Source organism: Primulina eburnea, chromosome 1 (genome assembly GCF_022965805.1).
Source record: "Primulina eburnea isolate SZY01 chromosome 1, ASM2296580v1, whole genome shotgun sequence".
Classification (NCBI taxonomy): Eukaryota; Viridiplantae; Streptophyta; class Magnoliopsida; order Lamiales; family Gesneriaceae; genus Primulina; species Primulina eburnea.
The window spans coordinates 17,519,689-17,535,248 of record NC_133101.1 but is presented as its reverse complement, the minus strand read 5'-3'; the positions used below and the strand labels follow the sequence as shown (position 1 = coordinate 17,535,248).

Here is a 15,560-nt window from a genome sequence, read left to right as displayed (position 1 = left end):
GTGTTTTTCAACTATTCATGAGTCACAAAGTTGTGGAGGCGACATTAAATTTTCCCTCTTTTAGATATTTTCTGAAGACTAGTTTTGAGTGTTGAATTGAACACTTTATGAATCTTTTACTCTCTGTTTATCTTTATATTCCTTTATAATTTCTTTAACCATTTTGATTCAAATTAAAGCTGTTCATTCTAATTTTACTGTTTGATTGCAGTTATTTTAGACTAGTATTTACTGCGATAGAACAATTTGAAAGGAGTCAAGCTATCACGAGCAAGCTTCTTTGATGCGGATTTGAGCTGTAATTCCTTTGTTATGGTTGTTATTCAAGTGTAGTTGTGTCACGTGATGGGCATGATATGAATTTTTCATGCTTTATGTGCACAAAATTGAAGGTGACAGTGGGGTAGGAAATTTGCTTACTTTCAAGTTTATAGTCGGTGAAAAAGTTGCGACGGCAGTTTCTGGCAGGTATGTTTCTGCATATTTACGAAATAAATTAATGTCATTTTTGATAAAGCCATCGCCACAAAAATACAACAAATGAAGCTATGTAACACGAGCATTGTTGATAGATTCATCACAACATTGATGTCTAATTTTGTTCTTTACAACTCTTTTGAACACCTACTTAATAGTATTTGTACAATTGTTTTGAAGGATTTGACTCATTGTTGGTTGGTTAGCTGTACGTATAATGGACAAAGATTGGATGTCAAAGAACAGGTTGTCACATGAATATGAGGTTGGGGCGGAGTATTTCTTGCAGTTTGCATCGCGAAACGCTAACAATCCGAATGCAATGCCTTGCCCATGTGCAAAATGTGGTAATCTAAAGACGAAAGATATTGACACTATAAGGGCTCATTTGTGTTGTAATGGTATAGATTTAACATATCATACATGGATTTGGCATGGCGAAAGATCTAAGTTCGGGAACTCAATGAATGATAGTGATCGAGTAGGGCAAGATGAACGCAAATATTTTACCGAGGAACCTATAAGTATGGTACATGGTGCATATGATAGTTATGCTAAGAATCCAAACCAATTCCATAAGCTACTTGAAAATGCCGAGAAACCTTTATATCCTGGATGTGTTAAATTTACAAAGTTATCTGCACTTGTGAAATTATATAACTTGAAGGCAAAATATAGTTGGAGTGATAAAAGTTTCACTGATTTACTTGGTTTGTTTGGGCAAATGCTTCCAGATGACAATGAATTGCCTTTAACTTTGTATGATGCAAAGAAAAGCTTATGTGCTTTAAGGATGGATTATGTGAAAATTCATGCTTGTCCTAATGATTGTATCTTATACCGGAAGGAGTATGAGGATTTTACTAGTTGCCCTATTTGCGGGATGTCAAGGTGGAAGTTGGGTAAAAATTCTACGATAATTGGAGGAGTTCCTGCAAAGGTCCTTTGGTACTTCCCACCTATTCCCAGATTTCAAAGATGGTTTCAGCAGAAGGTGATATCTAAGGAATTAACTTGGCATGCTGATAAAAGAATCCGTGATGGATACTTGCGTCATCCGGATGATGCAGCCTCTTGGAAAGTAGTGGATCACAACTGGCCAAATTTTGCTTCCGAGCCAAGAAATCTAAGATTGGCCATATCAGCAGACGGCATGAATCCACATAGTTTGATGAGTTCTGCATATAGTTGTTGGCAAATTGTGATGATCACTTACAACCTTCCTCCAAGTTTGTGTATGAAGAGAAAATTTATGATGCTCACTTTGTTGATTTCTGATCCCAAACAACCGGGAAATGATATTGATGTCTACTTAGCACCTCTAATTGACGACTTAAAATTTTTATGGGATAATGGTGTTGATACATATGATGCATATCGAAAATAAATGTTCTCGCTTAGAGCTGTGTTACTATGGACGATCAATGATTTTCCTGCATATGGGAACATGTCAGGTTGTATTGTGAAAGGATATCATGCATGTCCGATATGTGGTGAAGAAACATATTTGACGAGGTTGAAGCATAGTAGAAAAATTGTGTATACAGGCCATAGAAGGTTTCTTCCTACAAGTCATCCATATCGAAGGCAAAAAAAAGCATTTAACGGGAACCAAGAGTTTAAAATCGCACCAAAACCATTAACTGGGCATGAAGTTTTAGAAAGAGTTGAAAGAATTAATTATCGTCTGGGAAAAATGAGTGGGAAGCTTTTGTCGAATGTAGGTGATGAAAAATCATGTTGGAAAAAGAAATCTATATTCTTTGAACTTGAGTATTGGAAACATCTACATGTTCGACATGTTCTTGATGTGATGCATATTGAAGAAAATGTTTGTGAAAGTCTCATCGGTACGTTACTTGACATTCCAGGAAAAACGAAGGATGGAGTTGCAGCAAGACTAGATCTCATGGAGATGAATTTGAGGACTGGTTTGATACCACAGATGGGGGAGAAAAGAACGTATTTGCCAGCAGCCTGTTATACACTAAGCAAGTCTGAGAAAAGAAAATTTTGCAATTCTCTCTTTGGAATGAAGGTACCTACGGGTTACTCATCTAATATTAGAAACCTCGTGTCGATGAAGGACTTGAAACTTGTTGGCCTTAAGTCACACGACTGTCACACTTTGATGCAACAATTGCTTCCAGTGGCCATACGCGGTGTCCTACCTAAACATGTTAGAGATACTATCACTCGGTTGTGTGGGTTCTTCAATGTGTTATACAATAAAGTGATAGATATCTCAAAGTTGGATGAGATACAAAGAGAGATTGTGATGATATTGTGTTTACTGGAGAAATATTTCCCCCCATCTTTTTTGGATATAATGATTCATTTGACCGTTCATCTTGTACGCGAGATAAAATTGTGTGGACCGATTTGGTTTAGGCATATGTATCCATTTGAAAGATTTATGAAGATATTGAAAGGCTATGTGCAAAATCACCATCGGCCTGAAGGGTGTATAGCCGAACGTTATATTGCTGAAGAGGCTGTGGAATTTTGCTCGGACTACATGTCTAGTGTAGATACAATTGGTATCCCATCAATGCATCGGAGAGTACAACTCACTAAGCCTCTGTCTGGTTCAGTAATGCACTACACTAGTGATGATGAGTTGAATCAAGCACATCGTTATCTACTGGAAAATGATGTTGATGTTGAGCCTTATATCGAGTAATTTCTTTGACTTACTAATAATTTCACATGATTCTTTTTTATTCAATTGGTTAACTTATCCTTAATCATTTCATCCAGGAACACATGAAATTTTTGGATGCCAAATTTCCCCATAAAGCTAAGTCCAAAAGGTGGTTACAAGATGAGCATAACCGAACCTTTATTAGCTGGTTACGTGATACTGTAAGTTGTCTAAATATCAGTATCATGGATTTTTTTTTAAAACTTAGGGTTAAATTTTAGCACTTTGTGAAATATAGGTTGCAAGTGCAGTTGGCAATTCCACTCTTGAAATTTCAGAAAGATTGAAGTGGGTAGCGCGCGGACTGATAAGTGCAAGATTTGCACTTAATTTATTCATTGAATCCAAATGAATTATGTTAGTTTTCGAATAGAATTATGCTTTGTTTTTGTTGTTTTTGTTATGTGCAGGGGATAACGATTAGTGGATGATTTAGAGCTAATAAGAAGGATTTGAAGCAAGAAAAGATGAAGAGAAGAGAGCCGCAGCGCCTATATTTAGCGCCTTAGCGCCATTTTATTCGTATGCCTAGCGCCGCAGCGCCACCAAAGAAGCGCCGCAGCGCCCGTGTGTGCTTGCCTTTAGCGCCTAGGCGCTGACTACTAGCGCCGCGGCGTTAACTCGGAAATTTGACGGGCGCCTAGGCGCTAATGGCATAGCGCCGCGGCTCTAGCGGCGGCGAGAAGAAAAATCATGGGCCTCGACTTGAGGCCCGGTCGCGGACATAAAAGAACTTCAAGGGTTCAGAGTGATGGATCGCTGTTTTTCAAAGAGAAACACCTAGGAGAGCTAGAGAACTCGAGAGACGAAGACCCGGAACGCGAAGATCGATCGCAGATACGAAGAACGACGGATCTGGACATAGAGACGGCACTTCGGATTTGTCTTTTATCTTTCGTTTTTATATTTTCGTCTAAACTCAATGTCTAAATCTTCAAACATGCATTGTGTTTATTTATATTACGTCATGAACTAATCTTTCAGTCTAGAGAATGACGTAGCTTTGTGGATACGATAATTTGATTCGGTGCTTTTACATGATTGAATTTTTTATCGTTTAATTGTGTTTCTTCGTTATATTTTATTGCAATTTATTGGCAATAAATTGTGTGTGCTTTGATTAATTCTACAACTCGGGAGAGGGAATAGGGTTATAGATCATTAGAAACACATCGTTAAATGTTTATAGCGTTCGGAAGGCGTATAACTTTAGCGAGGCTTAGGGAAGAACATTGTTTGCATCTACTCATTAAACTTAGATTTTGATTAGGAATAATAAAGTCGAAGTTTGATCAGTATAACTTATTCGTCACCTGGGAAAGGATGAATAAAACAATTAAGTGTTCTTGGCCATTAAATAATTGGAATTCGAACTTTAATCGCATCCGAGAATTATTATCGTTGATACTCAGTGAAATCGTTTCTCTAGATGCTCTCTCTCTCTCAGTATATATTCTCATTCGGTGTTTAATTTAAATTGGTAATCGAAATTGAGTTGTTAGACAACCACAAAACCTTTCTTTATTTTCTAAATAAAGTTGAGACTATTTTAATTACAAGAATTGATTTAAATCTAGTATTCACTCCTCGTGGGATCGACACTCGTACTTAGAAATATATTTTACTATAACTTGACGTCGTGCGCTTGCGAGCAATCAAGAAAACACGCAACAAGTTTTTGGCGCCGTTGCCGGGGAGTGTCTAAATTTAAATTTATATCAATATTGTTACCAATTAGTCTAGATTTTAATTTAGATCTCTTTATTTTATTTTATGATTATTGATTCATTTATTTTCTTTGTTTGACAGTGTATGCGAAGATCGAAAAGCCCTGAGCTGCTTGTTTTTTATGCGGAGATCGAAAGAACTGCACGGAGACTAAGGAAAGCAAGGAGGGAAGAGATCAACGCAATGGCTGAGAACAGGGAGAATGACGAACACATTCAGCCAGAGGCGAGACCCATCAGAGATCACTTTAGACCAGTGCTCTCTAACCACTATTCTGGCATTGCTCGAGGGACCATAAATGCCAACAATTTCGAGCTGAAGCCTGCACTGATAAATATGGTTCAACAGAACCAATTTGCAGGAACTGCCACTGCTGACCCTCACGTGCATTTAAGGACATTCCTGGAGATCACGGATACGGTAAAAATTAATAATATTTCTGATGATATTATTAGATTACGTTTGTTCCCATTTTCTCTCAGGGACCAAGCAAGAGGATGGCTCCAATCATTGCCGCTGGGAAGTATCACAACATGGCAGGAGCTGGCAACAAAATTTCTGTCCAAGTATTTTCCCCCTGCAAAGTCTGCACAGTTGAAGATTGAGATCAGTACTTTCAGACAATCTGACTTTGAGCAGCTTTATGAGGCGTGGGAAAGGTACAAGGAGTTGCTGCGAAAGTGCCCGAATCATGGCTTTGAGGACTGGGTACAGATTGAGCTTTTCTATAATGGGTTGAATGGTCAGACTCGGACAACAGTAGATGCAGCGGCAGGTGGCACAATCTTTGCCAAATCTCCTGCTCAAGCCTATGACTTGCTTGAGCAGATGACTATTAATAGCTACCAGTGGCCGTCTGAGAGGTCAGGAGTACAAAAGACTGCTGGAGTTTATTCTGTGGATCCTATCACATCACTGACTGCACAGGTTTCGGCATTGACAACACATATTGCAGCAATGAACAAGCCAAGCCAATCTACGTCTGATGTAGCATTGGTGACTACTGCGGAAGAGCCAGTTGTGGAGGAAGCCCAGTACATCAATAACAATCGTGGCTATGGAGGATATCGAGGTAATCCTCTCCCTAACACCTATCATCCAGGTTTGAGGAATCATGAGAATTTCTCTTATGCAAACAATAAGAATGTGTTAAATCCTCCGCCGGGGTTCAATACATCAAATGGGGAAGGAAAGCCATCGTTTGAAGATTTAGTGGGGACTTTTGTTGTTGAATCTGGTAAAAGGATGTCTAGAACTGAATCTAGACTGGACAACCTTGAGACACACATGGCAAGTATTGGTGCGACCTTAAAAATCCTTGAGTCGCAAGTGGGGCAGATAACGAAGCAACTCACGTCTCAACCATCAGGCGCAGTTCAAAAGACTGCCGACCCAAATCTGAGAGAGGTGAATGCCATTTTTATACATCATGAAGAGATTTGTGTGGTAGGGAGAGAAGAGAAGGAGGTTGAACGCCCACCTATTCGGGATGAAAAGCTAAGTCCAACCAAAGGAGCCCGAGGTAAAAAATCTGAGAGGTATGATTTGAATAAATGCATTGATATTTCTTTACTTCCCTACCCCCAACGATTTTTACAATTACAAGCTGAATTCCAAAAGAAAAAAGGTCTTGAAGAGCTCAAGAACCTACACACTAATAATGAGTTTGTAGATCAGGTGGAAGGTGAAGTTACCGAAGGAACACGAAGAAATCTTCCTCAGAAGGTGCAAGACCCCGGAGAATTTGTCATACCATCTGAGATAGGGGGTCAGTCAGTGGAGAAAGCTATCTGTGATTCAGGAGCTAGTGTGAATATAATGTCAAGTTCTCTTTATGAGAAACTTGCACTTAACAGGATGAAGCCCACAGGATTAAGCTTACAGATGGCAGATAGATCGACCAGGACACCGTTAGGGATTGTGGAAGATGTTGAGCTTAGGATCGATAAGTTGAAGGTTCTAACAGATTTTATGGTGCTTGACATGGGGAACAGTCAGAATGTTCGTACTGTTTTAGGACGACCATTTTTGGCTACTGCTGGAGCCGTCATTGATCTGAGACAAGGAAAAATGACCATGGAAGTTGAAGGTCAAGTGGTGGCAATAAAGACATCCAAAAGTTCTCACGACCCACCTTAAACAGTCCAGTACAGTCGGGCTGATGACGTTAAACCAAGCGCTTGTTGGGAGGCAACCCAACCAGTATCATTTCCTGCTTTCGTTTCATTCCGTTTTCTTTTCAGTTATTTAATTCTTCGCATTAGTTTTTAGGTTTTCTTTTTATTTATTTTGGCGTGTGAAGATTGGATATTGATATTTGAAGTTATTATGCAGGTACTAGGTGAACTGGAGTGTGCAGAAAGAGGCTCAACAAATCCAAAAATTTCAAGAATTAAGCGCCTCAGCGCTGGGTTGGAGCGCCGCAGCGCCAGGAAATGCGTACGCTCAGCGCCGCAGCGCTAGGAAGTAGCACCGCAGCGCTAACACGTTGAAGACGGTCAAGCGCCTAGGCGCTTACATTCAGCGCCGCGGCGCCCGAGAGTGCGTGCGTTAAGCGCCGCGGCGCTAGTTCCGGATAAAAAAAAAGAGGGGTTTTCAACTTTCATTCTACCCTCACACAAAGAAGCGCCGCGGCCTCCCTCATCACAAACACTGAAAATCGGCCAACACCCACAAATTTTACCTTGAAAATTCTATCATACACAACCCTAATCATTCCCAAGCGAATTTCACATTCATATCTCACTCCTAATTCCTTTGGACCAAGGTTTGGACGAAAATTCTCCCACAACCATCGACCCTGGACGAAATTGGAGCGATCTTTACACCATCTATGACAAGGTAACTTTTGTGGTATCACGATTCTTGATTATCAAGCTTGACATTTTGCGGAATTGCTTTAGTGAATTGCATACGCAAGGTGTTCGATAAAAGTCCTCAGTGAATTCGTTGTCAAATATAGTTAGATTGGAGATATTGATTATTACAGCGAAGCTCCTTACTGATATTGTGTTGCATCTGTGGATATTACTTTGGTGCCATTGTGTAGAGAAATTGTTGTTGGGGATTGGTTGTGAGGATGGTTGGTTGATTGATAGTGTTGGATATTGTTATTGGCGAATTGTTGTGTTGGTTGGATATTGTTGGTTGGGATATTGTTGTTGTTGGTATATTGTTTTGTTGGATTTGTTGTTGAAGCTTAATCATGCCTCCGAAAAAGAAGAGCAAAAGGGGCCAAGCGGAAGTTGGCGAGTCGTCGAATCCTACTTTTGACAGACGACGGTTCTGGGATGCAAAGACGGCAGAAAATTATTTGAAGTTGTTAGAGAAGAACATGCAGCGGGAACGGGGGATGGAGCAGAGCTACCCCAAGTGCACCACATTGACTCATGCTCACTCCATGGAATGGGGCCAGTTTGTTAAGCCACCCGCTGATGCTGTGATGTCCCTGGTGAGGGAATTCTACGCCAACTTGAAGGTAAAGCATGAGGAGTATCACGTTAGGATTCGAGGCCGGCTTGTTGCCTTCGACAGCATTACTATTAACTCCCTATATGGCATGCCGGATTACGAGACTGACGGGTATACATTGTTCATGAGGGAAGCGTACCCGTACGAGACTGTCATTGACACACTCTGTGAGCCGGGCACCGTTTGGAAACTGAATAATCAACGAGCCCCGGTCACATTTCCGGCGACTTCACTCAAGAGGCAGGCATATAATTGGTATCATTTTGTGGCCTCACGGTTGATGCCATCTGGGCATGTGTCCGATGTGACCAAAAAGAAGGCGGCTTTGGTATTCTGCATCCTCACCGGCCGCACAGTAGACGCAAGCCGCATTATTTTGACATCCATGCTACAGGCGGCTAGGGGCACATCTACTGTCAGCATGCCCCACTCTTCGACGATCACAGATCTTTGTCATGCAGCAGGTGTGACGTGGGATGACAGTGAGACACTACTTCACACAAAAGGGGATATATCACTGTCCGCAGACCGTCCGACGGATAGGCGACGGAGTGTGGTTGTTCATGCGCCAGGAGAGGCGTCAGGGAGTGGTGCGCAGCCTCGTTCACGTGCACGTCAGGAGGAGACCGGCGGTAGTCAGACGAACAGCCAGCGTCTCGGAGCTATTGAGCGCATGATGCAGCGACAGTGCCGGATTTCCCGTCAGCAGAGGCAGATTGAGCGCGAGCATTGGCAGATGACACGCGAGCACATGGACTACATGCATGATTTTACTCGTGTCCTCGCGCAGCGATTCCCCATGACAGATGCCTCATATGAGCCGTATCCACAGCCGCCGACGTTTTCCCACGCACCCATTGGGGATGAGTATGGGCAGGATGATGATGATGAGGAGGAGCCTGAGCTGTCAGGCAACGACAGCGAGTCCTGATGCTCGCTGTACGAGGTACGTGGTTCCCTGTTTTTCTTACTTTATTACTGTACATTGGGGACAATGCACGTACTTAAGTTTGGGGGGTTTGTCGTACTTGACTTGTACTTTGCTTTAATTGTTTTATTGCTTTGCTCTCGTGTATTTCCTTGGATTGCATGATTAGTTATAACCTGCACTTTATCGTTTAAAAAAAAAAATAAATTTAGGTTAAGTCATGGTGATGTTATTGTGAGGCCAATGATGAAGATGAATCGTGATTCAAAAGAAAAAATGTATTCATGATTACTTGGGAGTCACATTTCTTATGCACTGTCGTGTTATTGATATCATCGGTGCTTAGAGTAAATTTGCATGCCTGGGATACTGATTAAACGATGGAACTCTGAGTTTAGCAATTTGTGCATGACATTGAATGACACTTTTGCAAGCACAGAAATGACCTAGGCAGTTGTTCAATATCTTTGGGCCTCTGTTCTTTGCTTTTTATCCTTTGTTAGCCCATTGAGCCTTGAGTAGAATGAGATGCTTGAATTTTCTTCATACACCTTTATCATATATCGTTTTGAGTGAAAACTGCATGTGATTGGTTTATATGAGTTGATTAATGGATTGATGGAGTCTAGAACTTGCTTGAACACTTTTCGAGGCGAAATACGGATATTATGTGACATAGGAATGATTTAGGCGATCTTTGGAACCGTTGAGCTTTTGAGCCTACCTAATAAACATGAAATATCCCTAGTGTCCCATGTTGAGCCTACTGAAAATCAAGTGGTGTGTGTCAAAGACACACAACTAACCCCCACTTGTATCTTTTCTACATCCCAATACAACTACCAAATGAAGCTTATACACTTAATTTCCTACCTGACTTTGAGAGAAATAAATTCATTGGTGTTGTAATGATTTAAATGCTCCTTGACAAAAAAAAATGAAAAAATGAAATATGTATAAAGGAGTTGGAAAGAAAAGAAGAAGAAAAATGATGAAAATGATGAATCAAAAGTGGTGAAAAAGAAAACATTTGGGTGATAAAGGATATGAATGGAGAGAAACAATAAGGAGTTGGTGAAAGAAAATTGGTGAAAGTTATGAAGTTCAAATATTTCTCTCAAAATTTTGAAGTCCATTCCTTTATTGTAGCCATGAGCCGTAGCCTGACGTTACAAGCTTAAAAGAACTATTAACCTTGTCACATTTATCCAATATACTAGTGGAGAAAAGTTGTTCAAGTCAAGCCTATGGATCCCTGAAAAACATTATCAACGAGTATTAACTTAAATCATATGCGTGCAAGTATCTCACTGTGTGATTTCATCGTTGGGAGATTTGTGTTGAATATCTTTTGAACCAAATAATCACCTACAAAGTCCTTTGTGATCTGTGCAAGTAGAAGTGTGATTTAATGAAGTGTGAGTTGAGTTGAGTGAAGAATTCTTGAGTTATGAAGGTGACTAGGTGTTGTGAATCGATTTGAGCATTCGATGAGGTAGATAAATATTGACATATCACACACACACGTGACTCTCGAGTAATTGCGAATCATACAAAAATAATTTAAGTCTGCATTTCTATTCTTTACTTTTATTTTGCTCGGGACTAGCAAAAGTTCAAGTTTGGGGGGGTTTGATAAGTGCAAGATTTGCACTTAATTTATTCATTGAATCCAAATGAATTATGTTAGTTTTCGAATAGAATTATGCTTTGTTTTTGTTGTTTTTGTTATGTGCAGGGGATAACGATTAGTGGATGATTTAGAGCTAATAAAAAGGATTTGAAGCAAGAAAAGATGAAGAGAAGAGAGCCGCAGCGCCTATATTTAGCGCCTCAGCGCCATTTTATTCGTATGCCTAGCGCCGCAGCGCCACCAAAGAAGCGCCGCAGCGCCCGTGTGTGCTTGCCTTTAGCGCCTAGGCGCTGACTACTAGCGCCGCGGCGCTAACTCGGAAATTTGACGGGCGCCTAGGCGCTAATGGCACAGCGCCGCGGCGCTAGCGGCGGCGAGAAGAAAAATCATGGGCCTCGACTTGAGGCCCGGTCGCGGACATAAAAGAACTTCAAGGGTTCAGAGTGATGGATCGCCGTTTTTCAGAGAGAAACACCTAGGAGAGCTAGAGAACTAGAGAGACGAAGACCCGGAACGCGAAGGTCGATTGCAGATACGAAGAACGACGGATCTGGACACAGATACGACACTTAGGATTTGTCTTTTATCTTTCGTTTTTATATTTTTGTCTAAACTCAATGTCTAAATCTTCAAACATGCATTGTGTTTATTTATATTACGTCATGAACCAATCTTTCAGTCTAGAGAATGACGTAGCTTTGTGGATACGATAATTTGATTCGGTGCTTTTACATGATTGAATTCTTTATCGTTTAATTGTGTTTCTTCGTTATATTTTATTGCAATTTATTGGCAATAAATTGTGTGTGCTTTGATTAATTCTACAACTCGGGAGAGGGAATAGGGTTATAGATCATTAGAAACACATCGTTAAATGTTTATAGCGTTCGGAAGGCGTATAACTTTAGCGAGGCTTAGGGAAGAACATTGTTTGCATCTACTCATTAAACTTAGATTTTGATTAGGAATAATAAAGTCGAAGTTTGATCAGTATAACTTATTCGTCACCTGGGAAAGGATGAATAAAACAATTAAGTGTTCTTGGCCATTAAATAATTGGAATTCGAACTATAATCGCATCCGAGAATTATTATCGTTGATACTCAGTGAAATCGTTTCTCTAGATGCTCTCTCTCTCTCAGTATATATTCTCATTCGGTGTTTAATTTAAATTGGTAATCGAAATTGAGTTGTTAGACAACCACAAAACCTTTCTTTATTTTCTAAATAAAGTTGAGACTATTTTAATTACAAGAATTGATTTAAATCTAGTATTCACTCCTCGTGGGATCGACACTCGTACTTAGAAATACATTTTACTATAACTTGACGTCGTGCGCTTGCGAGCAACCAAGAAAACACGCAACACGGACCTAGCAAACAAGTGTTAAAGTACTCTAGTTATTTGATTGATGGGGTCACTTATCACACAGAAGAGCGAGATGATATACGAGTTGTGCAAAATTCCGGAGTAAGCTTAGTCGCAACGACAATGCAAGTTGATAGTGCAAAGGATAAAAATCCAGTTGTGTCAGACATGATTTTTTATGGAGTTATTCAAGAAATATGGGAACTTGATTACCAAATATTTCAAATTATAATGTTTAAATGTAATTGGGTTGAGAATATTAACGGTATTAAAGTTGATGATCTTGGTTTCACGTTGGTAAACCTGAAGAGAATTGGATTCAAGTCTGACTCTTTTATCTTGGGCAGTCAAGAAAAGCAGGTGTTTTACATTGAAAATTCTCAAGATCCTGCATGGCATGTTGTGCTTGCAAGTCCCACAAGAGAGTCTACATGAATGGTGATGAATTGGAAAATGATGTATCCCACTATCAATGTTTTACACGAGGGTTTATATCAATGGATGTTGATGGAATAGATGAAAATGAACCGCCATGCATTCGTGAAGATTGTGATGGGTATTGGGTTGACAATAATTAAGTGCAATGCTAAATGACTTGAACCAGCATAATAGGTTTCATTCCTTTTCTGTTTTGCATATTACTTTTTCATGTACAAACAAAAATAAAGAACTGAGTACTTATTTTCTTGTGACATGCAGTGCATAATTTATTTTTCTGATTGCCTAACAAATTGTAAATGCTTGCAGGATGTCAAAGAACGAGAAGCGTAAACAGAATACTGCATATTCTGCCAATGACAATAGTTGTGGGGGCAAAACAGTTTCGGAATCTACAGAGACGGAAACAACAAAATCATCTAGAGGTCGTACACGTTTTGATAGGCTTGTTAGGCAAAGGGTTCATGAATCAAAAAGGATGTAAGGTTCAATAAATTGGGACAGCCAGTTGGAGAATTTGCAGGTGAGATGCAAAGTTATATTGGAGTTCTTGTTCGAGAAAAGGTAAAGATAAGCTATCAGACTTGGAAAATGGTTCCAAATGATGTCAAAGATTTAATATGGGAATCGGTTAATGTAAGTTATAATGTTTTGGCAATTTTAATTATTTTTCATATGGTTATGATATGTTTATTATTATGGGTTAATATGACTTCTACAGCTGACGTACAATGTTGATCAAAGCTGGAAGAAGGGATGTCTGAACTCTGCAAATAACAAGTGGCGACAGTTTAAAGCTTTTCTCACTCAAAAGTTCATTCTTAGCAAGCGGGATAACACTGAGGATTTGAAAGAACCACCTACTGGGTTTGGTATTGCACGAGATGATTGGAGTTCATTTGTAATCAGTCGCTTGTCTGATGACTTCATGGTAAGATTCTAAATTTGAGATTTTCAAATTAGTAGACCAGAACAAATTATTTCTATTGACATATGATATATGTGGGCAATTTTCAATTAACTAGAAATTGCGTGATGAACAAAAGAATAGAAGAAAGCAAAACATATACCCCCATCGTATGTCTCGCAAAGGATATGCACGTTTCGCCAACAACATAGTAAGTTTGAGAAACTGAGTTAATTCGGAAAGTTTACTAAGTCCATGCTATGTGATTTTTAAATTTGTTGATACCGTGCATATTGTTTGTAGGCAGCTGAGTTATGTGACGATGATGATATAAATCGAGCAATTATGTGGAAGAAAGGACGGGTCAATAGGAAGGGTGAATATGAAGGTGATGAGTTGAAATCGGCAATAGAAAAGATTGTAAGCAAACAATACATGAAAATGAATAATTTTTATTCATTATAACTGTTTTTAGTAATTATCTTGTTCTTTTGTGCATGACAGGATGGTTATGTGCAACAAAAAATCGAGGGTACGTTGCAATATGAAGAGGGAAAAAATGATATACTTACGAAAGCACTGGATTCATATGAACATTCTGGTCGTGTGAGAGGTGTTGGAGGTCATATCACTCCAAGCATCTACTTTAATATTGGTAGAGTATGGAAGAGTCCTTTTGGTGATGAACATATACTTCTTAATCAGACAAAGGAGTTGATGGAAGCGAAGATATTAATCTCAGAACAAGATGCATGCATCGCAAAACAAAATGCACGCATATCAGATCAAGATGCACGCATACAGTGCCTTGAAGAAATGTTCAAAAAGGCTGCAAGCAACTTTGACATTGAAGAAAAAGGTAGTTTCTCAGTAAAGTTGAATCCCATGAGTGACGATAAAAACAAGAAGAGTGTTTCAAACTATGCAACTTCGCATGATGATGACATCAAAACTTTGAGCAATGCTGATTTTCTGCAGGTATCTGATTATTGCAATTGTCCATGACTATGATTTGAATCAATTTATAACATGATTATTTGTCTTCTAGGGGAAGGCGGTTGCATTGACATTGGGCTGTAGGACGAATATTGTTGCCTACAGCACAATTGTCCACGTCAATGCGGATGAGAAATTATTTCATGGTGTTCCATCTCCCATTACTTGCATGCACGTATCCATTGATAGTGCTGTGGACGAATTAGCACATTTGCCATTTCCGATTCCTCACGAATGTGCTACTGTTGGTGATGCTGTTGGAGCCCATGTAGCTTGGCCAACACAATTCGTAGTAATTCAAAGTAAATGTCAATTTATATTTAAATTTAAAGTATCATAAAAAATTCAATATTGCATCTAACATGTGTACATTTGCAATGTTTAGAAGCCTCAAAAGAAAAAAATTGTGGACCACAGAAATAAGATTGGTTTGTCTTCAAGTGTGCCAAGATCTTTGCATCTTCTGTACTATTATTGTAAACGTGCTCTAACCAATGAACAAAATTTATCACTGTTTTTTGATCATGATTTGTTTGTCGAGAGTTACGAACTATTTCTGCACCTTGAAGACATCATTCCTCTCTACAGTTTGGATCTAATATCTGCCAACTGTATAGTTGTGTACATGTGGTAAGTCTTCTTCTTTTGTTTGTTGACAACTTAAGCTGTTTAAACTTAATTAATTTATCATATTCACATTATTCTGTTGGAAATTGTAGGCATCTGTATAAAAAGATGAAAGAAGACAACAAGACTGACAAGTTCAGATTTGTCAATCCACACACGATCCCATACATGCCATATGTATCCAAACTTGACAGAAACGCAAAAATCAAACACTTGAACAAAAGAGCAAGTGTTTTGGCAGAAAGAGAAAGTGTTGCATCAACAAATCAACTAGTTTTAGTG

The 15,560-nt window shown here is 39.4% G+C and overlaps 2 protein-coding genes across 2 annotated transcripts; both read left to right on the top strand.

The window, feature by feature from the left end:
* Window positions 1–237: 237 nt before the first annotated feature.
* Window positions 238–15,074, top strand: LOC140805218 (uncharacterized). The gene is made up of 8 exons (XM_073161457.1): window positions 238–298; window positions 400–468; window positions 13,058–13,384; window positions 13,470–13,679; window positions 13,959–14,075; window positions 14,160–14,633; window positions 14,704–14,953; window positions 15,037–15,074. The coding sequence occupies exons 3-8, from the start codon at window positions 13,277–13,279 to the stop codon at window positions 15,072–15,074; spliced, it is 1,197 nt and encodes a 398-aa protein (XP_073017558.1). The 5' UTR covers window positions 238–298; window positions 400–468; window positions 13,058–13,276.
* LOC140805227 (uncharacterized) lies at window positions 695–1,864 on the top strand. Its single transcript, XM_073161470.1, has one exon. It carries the CDS (start codon window positions 695–697, stop codon window positions 1,862–1,864), a length of 1,170 nt encoding a protein of 389 aa, XP_073017571.1.
* Window positions 15,075–15,560: the final 486 nt, after the last annotated feature.